Below are 21,881 nucleotides of genomic sequence, written 5' to 3'. Positions count from 1 at the left end.
GCCCTGATGAAACTGACATGTTTGCATTTATGTATCATGTTATATAAATATTCCTATAAATCATTCACCTATAAAGCATTATGGAGGCGCATTTTACACATGCAAACACCACTCACATGTTCTTAAAATAATCTAGTTATTGATGCTTGACTATGATAAACAAGTACTGTATTGCATAATTTTAGCTGAAGCAAAGTGAATGTACTTTCAGTATTTAAGACTAAAGCCTATAACTTAACCAACACAATTTCAGTCGTTGCCTTACAAAAACTTTATTATGCATTCTGGCAATTTGCACCGATCTTACAATAGAAACAAAGAAACAGTACTATTGCTCTCTACAGTATATGTGTACTCTCACAGGTTAGCACATTCCATCTCTCATCTATTTGGCACATTTGTTGCTGGTTAGATTGTGTCACAAAGCAACTGTCACACAATAACTGATTTCACAATAGATAACTATCCTTCTTTATTTGTGCCATGGTTAATATGATGATTCATGATATGGTATGTTACCAAGACAGCTGTACTGCACTACTATGCCATACATCTGCTGCGACTTGGCAAATTATTTGCATTTTGAGTGTTTGTGCTTCCTCCCCATTCTATTCTATTCTATTCTATTCTATTTGTTCAGTTCTATTCTATACCTGTCTGTTTTTCTGTTCCATTCAGTTTGTTCAGTTTTATAATGAACTGTTTGTTCTATATTATTCTAAATATTTCTTCACGCCTGTTCTATTTATTCTTTTCTATTTGTTCACTTTTGTTCTGTCCTAAATGCAGTTCAGTTCTATTCTATTCTATTTGTTCACTTTTATTCTGTCCTAAATGCAGTTCAGATCTATTCTATTATTGTCTATTTTTCTGTTCTGTTCTATTCTATTTGTTATATTTTATTCAATTATCAATATTTGTTAAATTCTATTTGTTCATTTCCACTTTTCTATACTATGTGTTCAGTTCTATTCTATTCTTGTCTATTTTCCTATTATACTCTATACTATTCAATTCTATTCTATTTGTTCACTTTACTATGTTTGTCTATTTTTGTTCTGTGCTGTTTTATTTGTTCAGTTCTATTATATATTTGTCTATTTATCTATTATACTCTATACTATTCAATTCTATTTTATTTGTTCACTTTACTATGTGTCTATTTTTGTTCTGTGCTGTTTTATTTGTTCAGCTCTATTCTATTCTTGTCTATTTTTCTATTATACTCTATACTACTCAATTCTATTCTATGTGTTCACTTTACTATGTTTGTGTCTATTTTTGTCCTGTGCTGTTTTATTTGTTCAGTTATATTATATTCTTGTCTATATTTCTATTATTCTCTATACTACTCATCCTATACCATTTGTTCGGTACTATTCTTTTCTTGTCTATATTCTGTTCTACATTGTTCCATTTTATTCTATTGTATTTGTTCAGTTCTGATATGTTCAGATCTTATTCTATTTATTGATATTCCAGTCTCTTTGGTTTAATTTTTATATTTGTTAAGCATGTAATTTGTTATTTATTTAATAATTTTTTATGAAATGTGTGTTATACAGGTTTTCCCACAGAGGCTGAAACAATTTGTTGCCCATTGGGAGACTTCTAATTTGGTATGAATGTAAAAACAACAGCTTCGGGGCATCCCCATGATTTCATACCCTTGAAGATCATGTCCGAAGCCAATATCCTGCACATACCAAATCGCTGATCCTCCAGAGTAACACCAAAACATTAAAAGCTTAAAACTTAGCTTAAAAGCCTATTTTCAAGAAAAATTATGTACCACATAATTATAGGCAGTCAATGCACATTCAAATCGGAATGAGATGAAAGGCATCTTTGGCATATTAAAAATGCAATGTTCTGACTTGTTTCCACATTTTCTCATAGGGTTAGGTTTTTTTCCACAGTAAATGTCTTTATTAAAAACACTGTGCTGCTGTTTTGAGAACTTTCCAGATTGACTTTGTGGAGTTACAAGCCAGTTTAATGCTTTACAGAGAAATAAATACATTTTACACCGTATAATGAAGGAAGCACTGAGAAAGTATGCTAGAATGGTTTACCTCATCATAACTATATGAATATGCAATTGCTCAAACTAAGGGTTAGGGATTTGAACAAACCCCAAACGTTAAGTATTAAACTTTGGTTTGTTTTTGTTTTTCTCCTGGGATTGTCACACACAACAGTCTAGAGTTTACTCAGAATGGTGCCAAAAACAAAAAACATCCAGTGAGCGGCAGTTCTGCGGAAAGAAATGCCCTGACGATGAGAGAGATCAACGGAGAATTACAAGATTGGTTCGAGCTGACAGAAAGGCGACAGTATCTCAGATAACCACTCTGTACAATTATAGTGAGCAGAATAGCATCTCAGAATGCACAACATGTCAAACCTTGAGGCGGATGGGCTACAACAGCAGAAGGCCACGTCGGTTATGTATGGACCATTATTATGCACTATGGTCCTAATAATGTATTAGGACCATAGTGTTCCTAATAAAGTGCTTAGTTAGTGTAAATCCCATGGACTTTTATTAAAAGAGAGATCCAAGTCATATCTAGGGATCAGAATATCATAGAGACTTAAAGATGGGCTCTTTTAACTTGAGAAGTAAGCAACCACCTATCAACTACCCAAAACACCCTCCCAACCGCATACCAACACATTAACAACCACTTAGCAACTACACAGAATACCCTAGTTGGCTAATCAACAATTTGAGTGTGAGATAGAAAATTGTATGTATGGTATGAGAGAGATAGAAATAGCATGAGAAGAAATTAAAGGTTCTAGTGACACCAACCCATGAAAGGGTACAAATATATGTATGCCTAACACACACACACACACACACACACACACACACACACACACACACACACACACACACACACACACACATCAATGCAAAAACAAGTGAGGACAGATGGACAGGAGGACAAATTAGTATTTAATGTATCAAGGTTAATTAGATAGCATGCTACTCAACCAGATCAACCAGTGAACTCCAGCTGACCTTTGAGACACCTAGCCTTAAAAAGACTTTGAGGTGGAGCGCAACCCTCCCAAACACCATCAATAGACTTGAGTAAACATGAGGTAAAGGCAATCGAACTACTCCGGCATCTCAGTTAACCAAAACTCTCTGTTTCTCAGGTGCCCAATTCAGCTTGGTGACCTCTGGCAATAATGGTGGCCTGTATGCATGAGTTACCTTAGCTATATGCTTGACTGAACAGGAATGTTTTTTATTGTACACTTAAAAATTGGCAGCATGTCTGATTCTTCATATTGGCAGGAAGGCAATTGCACAGCTGTGGAGCTTTGTAACATAATGCTCTTCCTTTAGCAGATGTTCTCACAGTGCTCAGAAGTGATAAGAAGCAGCATCCTGCGTTTGAGGGAGGCACAAAAGGCAGTCGGGAATCAGGAGGTCTTTCAGGTAGTCTAACAGCTAGGATAACAGAGCTGTGTTTGTGACAGCATAGTCTATATCAGATTTAAAAATGTTCATAGGAAAACATGAGTGGTGCTTGCACATGCAAAAGTAACTTCTACGATACTAGGGTGCTTTGGGTTGTTTATGTGTTTGGGGTGTGTTTAGCCTGCCGCTATGTGGTTGCTGGGTTGTTCTGGGTGGTTGCTAGGTTATTGCTTACTGGCCAAATTAAAAAAATGTTCTGTTGCCTAGATCGAGCTCTGGTGCCTCCCTCAATTAGTATTATTTTATTTCTTATTTTAAAATAGTCCCATTGTTTAGAAAGTAACTGCACACTTCTCCTCAACAAACCGAATGATTTGAGGTGTTACGCACCATAGTTTAATACTTCGGGTTAGGGGTTGTTCAAATCTGAGAGTGAGCAATAGTCTTGTTTATTTTTGTAGGCATTTTAGTTTATAACAATAATAATTTAGCAATAATATTATTAATATAGGCAGCCAATAATGCCTATAAACATGAGGTTTATAGGCATTATTGCTGCTGGAGCAGCTGCCCCCGCGACCCGACTTCGGATAAGTGGTTGAAGATGGAGATGGATGGATTATTATTATAGGCAGCCAGTATCTCAAATGTTCTTACCCTTATGAGAATTTCCTCCCACAGGTTTCTGTATTATACTGAATTATATGACATAATGAGAAAAGTAGCAAAGCATTACAGTAGTCCAGTCTAGAGGTGATCAATGCAGGTGTTAACTTCTCTGTAGTTATATTTGGCTGATGAAAGTAAGCAGTTTTACATAACAGTGTCTGCCCACCTTTTCAGACGTCTTGGTTCCAGAAGTATCTTTCCTGTCAATTTTTTCCATAGCGATTTCCTAAAATCCTTCATAAAAGAGTTCTAAGACATGAACCATGCCAACCAGCTCAAAGGTAAATCATAGTGTGAAAAACTTTGATTTAAAGCAAAAAAGTATTTGAAAATCTGAAAAAGACATTTGCAGTTTGTTTGCTGCGATTCTCTGCTTGGATGATCGTTTTCCATCTGGATCACGAGTAGTGTAGTTCTTCACCAGGTATTCCGATAGTAAACATGACTTTTTAAAAATGAGGTTGAAATAACATGGACTGATGGCTTTAACAAAAGCATATACTATACCATTGATTAACAACATTGGAGCTCACTGTAGGTCTATCTTTGTAGGTTTATAATTTATCTTATTAATCAATCCTTTATGAAGAAAATTAATGTGATATGCACTTCTGGAACCAGACTGTTGTGCTCTATTACTGATATGTACGTCAAAAGCCTCAAAATAAATCTTGGATAAGTCTCTGGTTTCCAGTGGTCTGGTAGATATGCGTAGTTGTGTCTAATCAGTGTAGCAGGTTAGGTTAACATTGTGTTTACAAAAATACAATTAAAAACCCTACGCACACCTTTGATGGACGCCGTACTTGACCTGTGATTTTCAAGTCTTCCTACCAGGATGTTGAGGTCAATGGGGTCATCTGTGTGTTGAAAGCTCCAAAGAGATCCAGTAGTACTACAAGTGAGATATAGCCATGGGCAGTGAACAGGGATATGTTAGTGACCACTTGACAAGTGCTGTATCAGTACTCAACAACAGTGGATTAGCACTAGTTCAAATCATGTCAGTGTCTGCTAAGGGCGAAACATACTCTACGCAATACGTGAACACAAACGCAAGTGTTGCGTTCTGAAATGTGTCAGACTGCAATTCTTAACTCAAGGCAACTACACTTTGCATTCTCACCGTTGCCACAAGGGGCACTTAATGTGAACTGTCCACTTCTACGTTGAGTTTTCGCTTTCATGTAAACTACTGTCATGGCAGACCAACAGTTTGAAGAGAATATTGCTGAGCAAGTAAGTTCGAATTTGTGTTCACATACTTGCAAATAGTATGTTTTGGCCTGAACACTTCATGTGTGCCAACAACAACTCCTTTGGGAAAAAACAGGTCAGGTCTAGTATCCCTAGTATCATGGCTCTGTTTTAGGTCCCTTCTCCCTCCCCATGTAACTTATGGCAAGTTTCCACTCCAAGTTACGGTTCGACTCGCCTCAACTCTACTCACTTTACTTTTCTGAGCTTGCATTTCCACTGCAGTTTAGTGCCACCTCAACGTGGGTGGGATTATAGGCTGATCGTCATAGTTGCACCGCCTCTACTGCTGTGACATCATCTTAAACATGACACAAACTGACCAAAACAATAACATGACCGCTAGCTGTTAGCTACTAGCTCATTGTGCTGCATAAAGCAGATGTTGCATGGTGATTTTACACAAGTTTAACAGTTAAATTGGCCTGGTTGTTTTAGAAGCTTTCCAGTAGCTGGTCAACTAAATAATGTGAAGCTTTCAAGTGGAGTATAGAGTTAATGTAACAAAACGTACCATCCTCCATCATGGCTGAGTCCAGGGCACTCTCCCTGCCATTGCTTGCCGGTTTAGATAGCGTCCATTTGGTCGAACCACTTCCACTTTTCCTTGATGGTTCTTTTAAGTCACTTTAAGTCTCTGTTTTAAGTCCCAACACTGTTGGGAGGTCCGGTGCTAGCCGTGTGCGGCCAACAGCTGAGACACTTCCTGAGAGACTTTCATGGCTAACGAGTGGGCCATCTGCACCTCCTTTATTGACCACGGCGTGGTTTTGCGCACATCCATTTCTTTTTTCACAATTCGAAAGTCGCATGAATAAATGATACTGTTATCGCTGTTGCTATCTATAAAACATTGATGTCACGTGTCGGAAATCCAGTGATGCCGGTAGTGACGATTCTCTCTGACCAATCAGCGTTCTGCAAGATTTTGACGTCAGGTTTAGTATCAGCTCGCTTGGAACCTCGACCGAGGTGGTACTAAAAAAAGTACCAGGTACCATCCATAGTGGAAAACACCCAAAAAGCGAGCAGAGTCGTGTTGAGTCGAGTTGTACCGTGCAGTGGAAAAGCCCCTATAGTTTATAAGCATTATATTGATTTCCACTGCTATGGAGAGACATTGAGTCAAAATTGGACCTTTAGTCATTCCAATTTGGGCGGAATTTAGCAGGATGGTGGACTGTGTAATGGCATTATAAAGTGAATGTCTTGTACTCACTAAACTCAGATATGATGTTAATATAAGTAGGCCATAAGACAAGTTTCTTGACCTCATATTATCAAAGATTTGTGTGCAACTTTTGACTTTTTTGCGTCAATAAGCTTCAAAGTTAATGCTATGATATCTTGATCTAAATTGTTTTACTGTATTACACCTATCTTGTTTATAATTTCTTAATAGTTACCAGTAAAATAACGCATAGAGGACAAATTGTTGGTGTTGGCATTCAAAGCACTAAATGACCCAGCAAAAGAGTACTCAAATGACCTTTTGACCTGCTACCAACCCCCACATATTCTCATGAGAAGCTGGTTTACTCACAGTGGAGATTCTTCTTCCAAACCCTGTTGCTATTGAATAAGCATCCTGCATTTTTAAGTAAATGTGAAGCTTTATATTTTTTTATTTCATTACATACTCAAATTAAGATTACAAACCAGTTTTTTTACAAACAGCAGATCTTGATCCAATTGTGTGTTGGGTTTTCTTGTCTTCAATATATTTCATGCTTTGGGAGCTTATATTGTTCTAATTATTGTTTGACGTATTTTTCATTGTGCACTGGTGTTTTTAGTTTGTACTGATTAACGCCTATTGGTGCTTGTTTTTATCTTCCGCAAAGCGACTGAATAGAGAAGCCCTGACCCCCTCTGTCCTCCTCATCCTTCTGTTGTATTGTGGTTAGTGCTAGCATATTTGTCCTTGATGTGACAAATGTGATGAAACGTTGTGTGCATGTGCTTATTTTTCTTTCTCAAAGTGTTTGAGTTGTTGTATTGCCATGTGGGGCGCTGCATACAGTGGAACTCGATAAATGTTGAAAAATCTCAACACTGACAGGCCCAGGTGTACGTGGCTTTGTATGTATGTGTGCCTGTCATTCTGTCACAGTGTGTTTGTGTGTGTACTTGTGTCTACATATGTGTGTGTGTGTGTGTGTGTGTGTGTGTTTTGTAAGTCCTTGAAGCAGCATGAGGAGTTGCCTAAATCCTGTACACCTGCAGGCGTATAAAGCAAAGAATCTCTCTGAAAATAATCCTTCTGACGTGTCTTAAACTCTGTCGACACCGTGAGCTATGTGTTTCTCTTTCCTCTTCTCCTTCCTTTTGTATTGGACTGTTTCGTTGGACCGTTAAAGGAAGAGTTCCCCCAAAATAAAAAATCTGTCATTATTTACTCACTCTTTTGTCTTTGCAAACACACATGCTATATTATTTTTACAGTGGAAAACAAAAGTAGACATTTTTTGTGAATATTTTCACAGCTGTTTCCATACAACATCAGCTCATAATGACCATGTCTGTCAAGTCACGTAAACGCTAGAACCAATGCCGTATTGGTGTCATTGACACTGACGTGCCATTTTTGAATGCAAATGCCGATGAGAATATTATCACAGTGAATAACTCGTTTTATTTCGGCCAATTGCTTAACCAAAACTTTCAAAAGTCATATGGACTTCTTTTAACGTTACGTTTATTCATACATTTCTTTTTTATGTCCTTTATTGAGCTTGACGAACATGGCAACCTTCAACTGTCATTCTTTGATATTAAAGATTAGAAATTTTAGTAATCAAAAATGTTATCTGCATACATTTTTTAATTTTAGATTAGATAAGAAACTTCTGCGTAACTATCTCTCGATATTTTCCGGGTCGGGTGCCCAAGCTGGTTTGCTGGTCTCGGCTGGTCTTTTGACTGATTTTAGAGAGGTTTTGGGCACTTTTGTAGCTGGTCAGCCTGAGAAAACAATGGCCGGGCAGTTAAACCAGCTGATTACCAGCTTGGCCAGACTGGGAGACCAGTTTAAACCAGCTAAGACTATAAAACCATTTTAGGCGTGGTTTAAGATATTTTTTTTTCTTCACCAGGGTAATGATAAGATTGTAATTTTTGGGTGAACTTTAATCCTGCCTCTCACCTTCTGTCTCTCTGTTTTCCCAGGGTACAGCGTCTGTCCTGCAACGTCGCTCTGATAATGAGGAATATGTTGAAGTGGGCCGTCTGGGGCCGTCGGATTACTTTGGTGAGCATGTGAAGGATCGCACTGCTGCAGTGTCATGTCAGAATGAATAACAGAAAAGAAGTGTGTGTGCCAGACAGGAAGAGTAGCTTTCCTAACAGGTGGCAGGTCGTCATATTCAGGGCATGCAGAATGTAGATCTGTGTGCCTGTTTACCGTCACTGCGGTTTAGACTGCTGCACCACAGGCACAATACGAAACATACTATACGCAAGAATGTGAAAGCAGACGCTTCTAGCTATGCAAGCTCAATTTTGTGCGTTGTTGCATTCCAAAGATTTGTCAGACCAGAACTCATAACACAGCACAAGTACGCATTGCATTCTCAACATTGCCACAAGGGGCGCTATAGCGGACGTTAGTGTGAGCTGTCCACTTCTACGGTGAGTTTTCTCTTACTGTCATGGCAAAGCAACAGTTCGAAGAGCATTTAGCTGTGCAATTAATTGAAAGTCAGTATATTAAAAGCAATTTAGCTGAATATTAGAACTTCTAGTTTAATAGCACAGATTTTTAAAGGTAACTTTATCGCCTCCTTGAGAACTGAGTTTTGTTACCGCCACAGTAGCGCAAGAAAACACATTATATATGTTCAACTGGCTAAGCATATAAATGCATTGGCTAAGCACTCACTTACGCATTCTTGCGTAAAGTACGTGATGTCATTTCTGCACTACTAGTGGCACCAAACGGAATTACAAAAATAAAGTATGTTTTCTAATAACCTTTGCCAACCCCCATTAAACTCATCATGGCACTGATTCCCTATGAACAAATAGGCCATACTAAATAAAAGGTGAGAAACATTTAACCTTGTAATAAACAAGACCACTATAACAAATACACACTGGACAAAAAGCAATGAAATCCATGTTTTGATAGTGCCTGCGAGGCTCAGTGTTTATACATATGGGGCAGGTAAACCCACAAATGGCTTACTTATAGTTGTCAGTGAACAATAAACTGGTATAGTAGAATGTATTCTGACATAAAAAAGATATATACTTACATACTACCTTTAAATCAAGACAGTAATCATTCTGTTAAGTCAGTAATCTAACCTGAAGTGTGCTTTCTCTTCGTAGGTGAGATAGCCCTGTTGCTGAACAGACCTCGTGCGGCTACGGTTGTGGCTCGAGGTCCGCTCAAGTGTGTGAAACTTGACCGGCCCCGTTTCGAGCGCGTTCTCGGCCCCTGCTCTGAGATCCTCAAGAGGAACATCCAGAGATACAACAGCTTCATTTCTCTTACAGTCTAACTCGACCATCTGACGTGTGTCGAGAGGTTTAAGACCTCCGTCAGGTGATTTGAGTGCCTGGTTGCATAAAACAAATTATGACGTAATTCGTCATTTTTCATAGAAGGATAGTTCACCCAAAACTGAACGTTCTGTGATCATTTATTCACCCTCATGGGTTTGGATTAAAACGAGGATGAGTAAAATGATGACAGAATTTTCATTTTGGGTGAACTATCCCTTTAAACTGTTATCCTAACTATAGAAGAGTTGCTTTAAACATAGGCGACCCCCTATTTTTATTAGAAATATACAAGTAGTATCGAAGTGCTTTTACGCAGTCAAGAATTTATTTTTTTCAGTTTTTGCAAGAAGCACAAGTGACTACCTTTCTGCTATTTATCCTTGCGATTTCCTTTTTATGTGCACTTTGAATTAATCTATGCTATCGCAGAGCTTTATTTCTACAGATAAAGAGAGGAAATGATGTGCCCAAACAGACTGATATTTAACCATCATCATGTGGCATGTGTATATGTTCAATAACATGTAATGCATGCAGACCAGAAATACATTTTGTACACTTGCCATTCAAGTTCAGCTTATATGACTATTCAAATGATTGAAAAAGAGGGTGATATTACAGATGGCACAAGTATATGTATATGTATACGTTTACATAGCGGAGAGAGTGTTTTTAGCTTTTTGCCTTTTAGATGTGTGTGTGTGCAATTTAATATGTAATTCTGTATCAGGCAGTTTGCAGATTTGATCATGAGCTCTGACACTGTGATGCCGAACTATGTGTGGGTGAATCCCACAAAACCTGGCAAGAACATGTCCGGACTATATTTAACCCCAAAATCAAAATAATTAAATACAAAATTATATTGTGACATTATTTTCATGGCAGTAAAGCACATTTACCCATCCCCTTGTCATTAACGTAATGCAAAAATGACAATTATATATTAATGTGACGGGGGGAGGGCGGGGCCGGGTCGTGATTATACACATGACGGGCAGCTGACCGTAAACGATCTCTCTCGTCGCACCACCTCGTGGTCGTCCTTTATCCCTCTCAGAGGCTTAATTTCTTAAATTGTTAAGTGTTTATAAATCATGATAGTATTTGTTGTACTGTTTAATTTATACTGATTTTAAGATATATCTTTGTATTACAGTAATTTTTTACCATGAATCTAATGAGAATTAATAAGAATCACCATTGAAAATATTGATAATGCATAGAAAAACTCAAATCGCATTACGATAATGAGAATGTGGGTGGAAAATGTAGTTAATTGCCTTGAAATAATGTCACAATACAAAAAACATCAATGGTCCTAAAAATTCGCTTTATTTTCTTAACCGCTTAAACTCTGGCGGGTCCAAAAGGGGACGCTATATCGTTAAAAAAAGTCCCCGTGTACATAAGTCAGGCATATGTGGTATCGTTGAAAGCTTACAATCTGAACTTTTCATAGATAACCATCTCTGCTGCTTTTATGTTACATAAAATAACAAAACAAGGCCTTAAAACATCTGCTTCGCAGATAAGCGCCACCTAGTGGTAATGTGGCTGAAATGTTCATATTAATATAAAAGTCTTTAAAATAGCATTTAAATGGACACATCATATATCAAATGAAAGCTCTCAATCTCAGGAACGTGGCTGTACAGTTTATTGTGTTGCACTAATACCATAGTTTAAAGGATTTTCATAAGAATTACAAAGTGAAATATGATGTTTGTAAGACATCAAATACAAACGTCTCTTTTATGCACCGATAACTGCTGATGTAAGCCGCAAATAGCTAAAACGTAATATCTGCTTTTACCATAGGAGTTTCTCTAAGACATGAGCCATTTGTTTACTTGTCTGTGAGCTTGCTTGTGTGAATATTCTTATGTTATGTCTTAGATGTCCAGAACTAAATATACAGTGCTGCTGAAAATGCATGTTAAACGAATCATCAGAAATATATATTATTAATGATAAAATGTTGTTCATCATTGCAAAGCGGAGGATCTCAGCTTTCTATTGACACCTAGATTGAGCTTCTAGTCCACTCAGAGGCCAAGATTTTCAATGAAACATTGGGGGTGGTGCATGAACTGATAATTAGACTGAATGTCTATGGACGGACATATCTGCAATGGCTAAAATGTGTTATAGCGCCACCTACATTTCAGCCATTTTGAAGGTGATAGATGAACAATTCTTTTGTCTAGTACTTCCTGCCATCTAGTGGAATAAAATAAGACTATTTTGAGGGAGATCCAAAATTAAATGCTAACAATGTTAGGGCTAGTTTGTTTTTCAGTATAAACACATACAATATCCATCCATCCATCTTCAACCGCTTATCCGAAGTCGGGTTGCGGGGGCAGCTGCTCCAGCAGGGGGCCCCAAACTTCCCTATCCCGAGCCACATTAACCAGCTCTGACTGGGGGACCCCGAGGTGTTCCCAGGCCAGTTTGGAGATGTAATCTCTCCACCTAATCCTGGGTCTTCTCCGAGGCCTCCTCCCAGCTGGACGTGCCTGAAACACCTCCCTAGGGAGGCGGCCAGGGGGCATCCTTACCAGATGCCCAAACCACCTCAACTGACTCCTTTCAACGCAAAGGAGCAGCGGCTCTACTCCGAGCTCCTCACGGATGACTGAGCTCCTCACCCTATCTCTAAGGGAGAAGCCCGCCACCCTTCTGAGGAAGCCCATTTCGGCCGCTTGTGCTCGTGACCTAGTTTTTTCGGTCATGACCCAGCCTTCATGACCATAGGTGAGGGTAGGAACAAAAATTGACCGGTAGATCAAGAGCTTTGCCTTCCGGCTCAGCTCTCTTTTCGTGACAACCCAGTACTCCGGCCAACCTCCCGCTCCATTGTCCACTTACTCGTGAACAAGACCCCGAGGTACTTGAACTCCTTCACTTGGGGCAATACCTCCTTCCCTACCTGGAGTACATACAATATCACTTATGAATAATTGGGTTCTTTTATTATTTATTTTGGGGATTCTCTGAAAATTATGACCAATTTTTTGTAATTATTCCACAGTATGTGTAAATGGTGAGCTTTTAATTTTGAGTGTGAAAAATTGCTTGCGGCCGCCCAAAAAATGCTTCAGTGTTGAAGAAAAGACCCGGATATGTTTTTGTGAGATTCACCCGTTTACTGAATATAAATTTTTGCTAAATTTATCTTGGCTGTTCCATCACCCTTAAAGTTATCTGGCATTGTGCTTCTACCACTGAAATTAATGGGAAGGGGGTTTGTTACATTTTAAGACACACGTTTTAATAAAGAATGGATATGAAAGGGGCTTTTATGGGAATCTCGCTCAAGCTCAAGATGTGTTGTAAAAGTTTATTTGTTTTTGGAATTGTATTAAACACAAATGCTCATACACACACTCTTACTGTACATGCAGAGGCCATGACACGTTTACTTTAGATGGTACTATAATGGATACTTTCCAAAATGTAATTAAATGGATAAATAGCTAGCAAGCTGCCTACCTAAACAGCATTTCTAGGCATCATTGGCACATTTGAAATGTTTGAAATTTGCCTATGATGCACAAAACCGCTGTCGAGGTAGCTAACAATGTTTGGAAACACAGCCATTGTATGTTTCTTGTTATTTAGCAATAGGGTGGGTTTTTGCAGTTACATTTATTCAAATGAATGACTTTGAGGAGATTTGAATGAATTTGGGAGATTGTGCATGCTTTGTTTCAAGGTTTTACAAACTTTAACACACACACACTGAACTTTACACACATCCTGTCATTCTAATCTTTAGACCAATAAAGAAAAGCTTCTGAACACCATTAAAAGCCTTGTAGCTGTTTCCAGCATCTGTTTGTCTATTGAAATCTGCCTTTGATCTTACCTTATCATTCTTCCTGTCAGTTTGACTCTGGTTCAGCCCAGGTCTCTCTCCCTCTCCTTCTCTCTCTCCCTTCTTTACTTGCACTGCCAGTCAGATATCAGCTTGTATTGTTAGAGGAAGATTGAACTCTAGAGCTTTGCGCTTTGACACATTCAATCTGATCTTAACAACCCTAAATAAAGTGGGGAATGTACTCAAGACCTCACTCAACCCATAAAAACACTCTCTTAAATACAGTTTAATATAAAGGCTTCAGACTAAATGAATGACCTTTTGAAATCAGATCTGCAAATCAAGCGTTTAAAAATAATAATAATAATATGTTTTGAAAGTTTTTATATATTTTGCATGCATTGAAAGTTTGAATTTTCTTGGTTATATTTTTATTTATGAAGCTTTTTAATTTTACTAATGACGCTTTAGTTTTTATTCTTCTTTAAAGGTTTGAATCTTGAAAATGAATGAAAACTGTTTAATGAAGATTTAGTTAATTTTAATATTATTATTATTATAATTATTTTGTAATCTTAGCTTTTTTTATTTTAATTTCATTTTTGCATGTTTATAAGTAAAACTTTTTATTTATTTCAGTTTTTACTAATTACATTTATTTTTTTATTTTTTTTACCTATGAAGCTTTTTATTTATTTTCTGCATTGTATAATTTCTGTAATTAATTCTGTAAATTGTATTATTATTCATATTATTATTTTTTTTTTCATGTTTTTGTCTGTCATGTTTACTTCACAAGTATTTTGAATGTATTTACAGTTTATTTGGAACAGATTTTCCACTGGAGATTTGCTAGATTTCATTGCCACCGGCCCGCCTTTACCGCCCCACCCTGTCATGAATCATTTGAGTCGACAGATTTGCCCCTAACCATTACTGTGAGAACACTTTGATATGCATGCTTTAAAGTTAACAGTTTAAAGGGCTATCATGTTAACTTGTCATGTTTGTGGCCTGAGCTTAGCCTTGCCTAAACCTGGTATCACTTCATGAACTTCATCCACATTACAGTTTAATCTGGACCTGCTCGGGCCAAGTGCCCTCCTGTGATGTGTGCTGCCGGCTCTAATGAGACAGCAAGAATGAATGGATTGGAATCAGAGGAAAGGAGGAGCAGAGGTCAATCAGAAAGCAACAGATCAGGTCAGGAGATTGCAATTTGTCTCAGTGGATTCTTGATAATGGAATTCCGCAAACATTCAAAGGAGCAAACGGAAGTAAAGCAATGATCTGATAAGAGTTCAAACGGTATTCCAAGTTAGTAAAGTTCAAAAGGAAACTAATAGCAGAAAAGGCAGGAACTCAATCCATGTACATTTTAAACTACAGATAGATTTCGAACTATAATAGTTCGATGATTAAGGTGATTAGTTACGTATTCCAAAATTGCAACAAACATCCAGTCATTGTATTCTTAAAGTAGCATGGACTGTACGTCAACGAACTGAATGCTTTCACTCTCCCCACTGATGTAGATATATACAGGACACCGAAGTCTTTTTGTTTGTTCGTTTTCTTGTTTTTTTGTTTTGTTTTGTTTAGCTAAAATGATCACATCACATATTGATCATTAATGATAATACGGTGGCAAGAAAAAGTATGTGCACCCTTTGGAATACCTACATTTATGTATTAATTTGTCTTAAAATCTGGTTTGATCTTCATCTGCGTTACAATAATGAACAAGCATGATCTGTTTTAACTCATAACACACAAATTATTGTATCGTTCTTGTACATATTGACATCATTCAAACATTCACAGTGTAGGTTGGAAAAAGTATGTGATCCCCTAAGCTAATGACGACAACAAAAGCTAATCAGAGTCAAGATTTGGCAAACCTGCTATCCAATGAATGAAATGAGATTGGAGGTGTAGGTTAGAGCTACTTTGACTTATAAAAAGCACTCAAACATATTATTTGTTTGCTATTCACAAGAAGTATTTGCTGATGTGGACCATACCTTGCAAAAAAGAGATCTCAGATGACCTACGATCAATTATTGTTGCTTTGCATGCAGCTGGAAAGGGTTACAAAGTTATCTCAAAGATCGTAGATATTCATCTGTCCACTGTTAGACAAATTGCCTATAAATGGAGATGACTTAGTACTGTGGATACTCTCACTAGAAGTGTCTGTACAGCCAAGATGACTCAAAGGGCACACCACAGATTGTTCACTGAGCTAAAAAATAACCTTAGAGGCACAGCTAAAGATTTGAAGGAATCATTGGATATGGTTAACATCTCTGTTCATGAGTCTACTATATGGAAAACATTAAACTTGTATGGTGTCCATGGCAGGACACCACGAAGAAAGCCGTTGCTTTCCAATAAAAAAAATTGCTCACCTGAAATTTAACAAAGGCCACCTTAACACTCCACAACACTACTGAGAAAATGTTTTGTGGACTGAAAGAACACACAGCACTACGTATGGTGTAAAAAGGGCAATGCATACCAACATGAAAAAGGTTAAGTATGGTGGATCATCATGATTTCGGGACCTGGACCGCTTACCATCATCGAGGGAAAAATGAATTCCCAAGTTCATCAGGATATCACACAAGATAATGTTAGGGTGGCTGTGCAACAGCTGAAGCTCAGTAGAAGTTGAGTGATGCAGCAGGACAATGACCCTAAACACTGAAGTAAATCCACTACAGAATGGCTTCAAATTAATATCCACCATTTGGAGTGTCCCAGTCAGAGCCCAGAACTTCACCAATAGAAATGCTGTTGAATGACCTCAAGAGAGCCATTCATGAGCCGTTCAATATGGCTGAGCTGAAGCAGATCTGTGAGGAAGAATGGTCCAAAATTCCTTCTGAACATTGTGCAGTTCTAATCCGCAGCTGCCGGAAACACTTGGTTGAGTTTTTTGCTGCCAAAGGTTGATCCACCAGTTATTAAGTCCAAGGCGTTTTCCAATAACTGTGAATGTTACCAAAAACATCCAGTGAGCGGCAGTTATGCGGATGGAAACACCTTGTTGATGAGAGAGGTCAACAGAGAATGGCCAGACTGGTTTGAACAGACAAAGTCTATGGTAACTCAGATAACTGCTCTGTACAATTGTCATCTCAATGCTATTCTGAGATGCGGGTTGGTGCTGTTTTGGTGGCTCGAGGGGGACCTACACAGTATTTGCAGGTGATTTTAATGTTGTGGCTGATCGGTGTGTGTATATATATATATATATATACATTATAGATATAAATTACGATAATACTTTTTGCAGTATGCATATAATACCCACATAAACATATATAATCGCCAAAGTGTGCCGTATACAACAGAGCACAATGCAAGAAATAGCTTCAGATAAATTGGGCCAACTTTTGAGATTAAGGTGTCAAAAAGAGGTCCAATATACCTGAATTCACCTTACTATATTCCACAATGCAATGCACAGGTCATTTAGTGTGATGAATCAGATGAAATATTAACAGTGATTAAAAAAAGTAGACATTTTAATACAAAATTGGATTTAAAATGCAAAAGAATCATTACTATTTACAAAATGATAACTAGGAAATACAGCAACGTCATGTGTTTTTCATTTCATAATGCGTACTGTTTTACATACATTTTATGCATTAAACTGCAAAGTAAGGAGTGCGCTAGTATTCCATTCCATATTGTTAAGTAGACACACACTTCAATAGCACTGAAACCTACTGACACACTTTAATCTCCTCTCTGTTAAGGATGGAAGAGTCTCTAGGGTGTCATTAACCAATAAAGAGCACTCAGACTGTATTGTGCGGTAACATAAGGATGAGAAATGAACAGTCTATTATTACTACAGCTAAATGCCTCTTCAATTCACTGATCGATGACTCTTTGTCCTTCATCACATTTGAACCATACTTGAGGTCACGAGATTATTCTGACCCCAGGGGGCTTATGTGATTTGTGGTATGCAGGACGGACTTTGCATCAGCCACTAAAACATGTGACCGTGCTGATTGATGCAACGTAAATGCAATCACTTCAAATAAAAACGTTAAATAGTCAGATATTTGCAACTACCTATATTGCATGTTTTTATTGGGATTATCTAAAATTATGTTCGGGGAGGGCAAAAGCATGATTGTTTTGTTTGTTTGTTTTTGTGTGTGTGTGTGTGATGACTCCCCCCTCCCCCCAATAATCAAAACAAGCTAGTTTAACTCCATTCCCCCAATATTTTTACCATGCTCAATGCCAAATCTACGCCATTGCTCCACGATCATATAGCATTTTGTTTTCATGTACATTTGAAGACTTCTCAATCTTTCAGAAACTGAGTCAGAGTCTTGATTTAGTAGTCTCAGAACTCTTAGGAATACATAAAGGCGTCTTGGTTACAAAACTTAAAGTCTTCATCTGGATCTGGGCCCCAACTTGAAGTCTCAGTGGACTGCTGTCGGTTTCCAAAACATTAAAGGTATTACGCCAAACTACATTGTCTCAAATACAGTTTGGCAGACTAAGCTCAACATTACAAAGAATTTGCATGACTTCCATCTCTCTGAATGACGTCTTATGGATTATATTGGCTCAGTGTTTGAAATAAATGCAGCAGAAAATTCATAACTACAGTACATTAAGACAAACATCAAGCTAGCCTGCTAGATAGTCAGACAGACTGTAGATAGTCAGATAAACAAAGGCTTTCTGTTGGTTTGTTTACATTTGAATTTTTTGACTGTTTGGAGTTTGAATTAACGAGCATTCTGTTTGCCCGTTTGAACATTCCGTCAGTGTAAGTCTATGGCACTGATATTTATCCTCCTTTTTCCAGGGGGTCTTACTTGGGAAATAATGTGGGGGGGACTTCCACCGAAAGCCGTTCTATAGCATTCCCTTGCTCTGGCTGCACTCACTTTAGATCCTGTTTACAGCAAATGATCAGCCCTAAATATAATTGTAAACTGGGTGAAAAATGTTTTGTGATTGTATCACAAAAATACATACAGAGATAGTCAAAAACCACATAGAATTTGAGGTTTAAACGCCATCCTGACACGTCCCGGACAGCAGCGAAGCACCACCTCTCACCAGTCAATCACCTGCCGAACAAATGCAGATTTAATAGGAAATAGCCATCCGATTGGAAAACTTGAAAAAGCAATTACATGCCCAAGGACGAGCTCTTCACGGCTGTTCCTCAGTGTGTCTGTCTGATTTCAACATGTAGGGTGACAAGATGACAAGCACACACATCTGCAGCTGAACTAACACAGGTACTCCACTAAAACAACCAATCATTTTGCTGGAAATTTTGCGTTTGTGCTTAGATAAAATCTCAACTGCATCTGGGAGAAACAGCACACCAGATTTGTTTGCACATTCTTTGTCTTTATTACTTTTTTGCAGTTTATTATCATTCTGTAACACACTGATATAGTGACTGATGGATGTCCTCATGAAATCATTCATGCTCTCCTCAAAATCACAACACCGCAGTGAAAGAATGAATGGATGAACACCGCAACAACAACTTCTTGACAACGGAAATAATGCCCACATTTCGTGCTAAGCGTCACAGGACGTGGGAAAAAGGTGGATAGAACTGGATTGCTGATGACATCATAACAGTGAAGCCACTGTGCCGCCATATTGCTATGCCCAAACATTCCAATGTGCCTCAAATCTGCCTGTACATCCCTACAATGCAAACGTCCTATACATGTAATTATTTATTTAAAGTCGGGAATTGTTTCTTGAAAGCCTGAGCGAGTTACGTATATCTATATCAAACGATGTATACGGTACCTTTAACAAACTTCAGTGGTGAACAGATCAGCATGAATGTAAACAATTTCAACCTTTTTAGAACCGTGCGTTTTGTCACCATAAAACAAGCAGATATTGCAGCTTTTTCTACTTACATTACAACTTCTGGAGAGTTTTCCATAACGAGCAAATTAAACATCTATCATGATTGTAACTAGAGGGCGAAATGCGACTGCCATATCCTGAGGTCGGAGATGGTGAAATGGCAGCGTTATCAGCTGTCAGTCATTGAGTCTCTATGGCAGTTGGGGCACACCAAGATGACCGCTTGAACACCTTTGGCTTCACCTCCTTACTGTTGTGTCACGATCCAGTTCTATATATATGTATATACATCAGTCGTCTATGGCTGTTTCTAAATGTGCATTCCTTTGAGTTCTTACATTCTCGTGGATTTGTTAGACATCATCATCTACTGCCGAAGTTCAATTCCAATAATCAAGAACGCAAGTACCAAGAATGCATAAAATTACCTGGATGAGTTCTCGGTCAGGCTGAATATCGAATATGCATCGAATGGTGACTTGTGGGCAAGAACCCGGTACTACGGTGGCAGACAAAGGAATGTTTATTGTTGTGTTTTCCCTCAAGAGATTCCCACTATAAGCTTGCAAAAGTCTGACGGCAGTAGATGCGTTCTACGTCTGAGTTTTTCCAAGGAAGCTTGGCAAGACTGGTCTTATAAGAAAGCAAATGTGTGTTCTCTGCGTTCTTAGCATTGAGAAACACCCTTTGTGATTTTTCCAATCTCTTATCGTCTGCTGTACATAAACCATATGTCCGATCAATTAGAAAAGATATAGCACATTATTGCAGAACAGTCTGTAGGTCTGTGCAGTGTTTGGTGGCTGTAGCTTAAAAGCACTTGGAGGAGTAAGTGTTAGTGTTATTTTGGTAAACCCTAAAACAAGTTTGTAGAATAACAAGCCAACATAATAATAATTATAAATAATAATTCATAATAAATTAACTACAGCTTAGTTCTTGGAACAACTGGTCTTGGTTTGATCTGGGCCTCGAGGGGGTCTAGTCTTGGTCTTGGTCTTGATTACAATGCTGTTCAAAACCTGCTGGCTCATGTATTTTATTCAGTAGATCTTCATATATTAATACATTAAACCAAATGCTACCAAACTTACTTTTTGCATTGTGGGATCTCTCTCTCTCTCTCTCTCTCTCTCTCTCTCTCTCTCTCTCTCTCCCTCTCTCTCTCTTTGACTCCCTCCACCACTTCTGGACCCGTCGCTTTATTGCATTAAATTAACAGTAAACAGCCAAACTCTGTTAAAAGTTGGCTACCAGGCTGTGTGTTAGGAATTCCTTGTCTTGTTTCACTGTTGCCCTCTGTCTGCCATTTTTGTCACCTTTGCATTCCTTAGTTTTCACTTTTGTCCCTTGTGTAGCCCTTTAGTCTCTTTGTTAGTCTTCGTGTTCACTTGTCATTGTTAAAGAACTACACTTCCCAGAATCCACCTGCCATCATCACTGCCATTTTGTTCATTGTTCTCACCTGTGTCTTATTCAGTCATCACTCACTGTGTATTTAAGCCCTGCACACGTAACAGACAGCGAAGGCAGACGAGGAGAGCGGGTCTAAATGCAAGCTTACTTTATTATAAACAGATAAACAAATAAACACAAAGAAAAAACCCACAATGGGGAAATAAACACAAGACAGAGGAAACGGGCAGGAAACACATACCAGGCTAACAACACTCAACGAACGACAAGGAGTGAACAAAAAGCAGGGCTTAAATACACAGTGAGTGATGACAGAATATGACACAGGTGAGAACAATGAACAAAATGGCAGTGATGATGGCAGGTGGATTCTGGGAAGTGTAGTTCTTTAACAATGACAAGTGAACACGGAGACTAACAAAGAGACTAAGGGGCTACACAAGGGACAAAAGTGAAAACTAAGGAATGCAAAGGTGACAAAAATGGCAGACAGAGGGCAACAGTGAAACAAGACAAGGAATTCCTTACACTGTGACTTCCAGAGGAGCTGCTGCACATTGTTGGAGGGGTTTTTAACAAAATTTTACAAATACCTCGATGTGTGTAAACAACTATTGTAGATTGCTAACATTGGGTGTGACAGAATGTAATATTCCTGTACCACACACACACACACACTTATATACTGCAGCTAATTCAAAAAGAACCACAGAGGGTGCTCCCCATTCAAAATGAGCTTTGCCGTTTAAACTCATAGGGTCAAAGACATTTACAAGGGCTGTATAAACATCTGCAAGTAATACAGCCATGAAACACCTGTTTGTAATTGTTTGTGTCTGTTTTGGAGTGTTTCATTTAATTGGCAAGTTTATGGGG

At 38.2% G+C, this 21,881-nt stretch overlaps 1 protein-coding gene across 1 annotated transcript in view; it reads left to right on the top strand.

Moving 5' to 3' along the window:
• prkar1b (protein kinase, cAMP-dependent, regulatory, type I, beta) overlaps window positions 1-13,680 on the top strand; it is an 83,391-nt gene extending 69,711 nt beyond the window's left edge. Inside the window, exons 10-11 of the mRNA XM_052138386.1 lie at window positions 8,534-8,615; window positions 9,698-13,680. Of these exons, the coding sequence (XP_051994346.1) occupies window positions 8,534-8,615; window positions 9,698-9,870 (255 nt within the window). The 3' untranslated portion in view covers window positions 9,871-13,680. The remainder of the gene's footprint in view (window positions 1-8,533; window positions 8,616-9,697) is intronic.
• Window positions 13,681-21,881: the final 8,201 nt, after the last annotated feature.

Source organism: Xyrauchen texanus, chromosome 12, assembly GCF_025860055.1.
Source record: "Xyrauchen texanus isolate HMW12.3.18 chromosome 12, RBS_HiC_50CHRs, whole genome shotgun sequence".
In the NCBI taxonomy this organism is placed as follows: domain Eukaryota; kingdom Metazoa; phylum Chordata; class Actinopteri; order Cypriniformes; family Catostomidae; genus Xyrauchen; species Xyrauchen texanus.
Note: the sequence above shows the minus strand (reverse complement) of the source record. Positions and strands in the feature narration are given on the sequence as shown.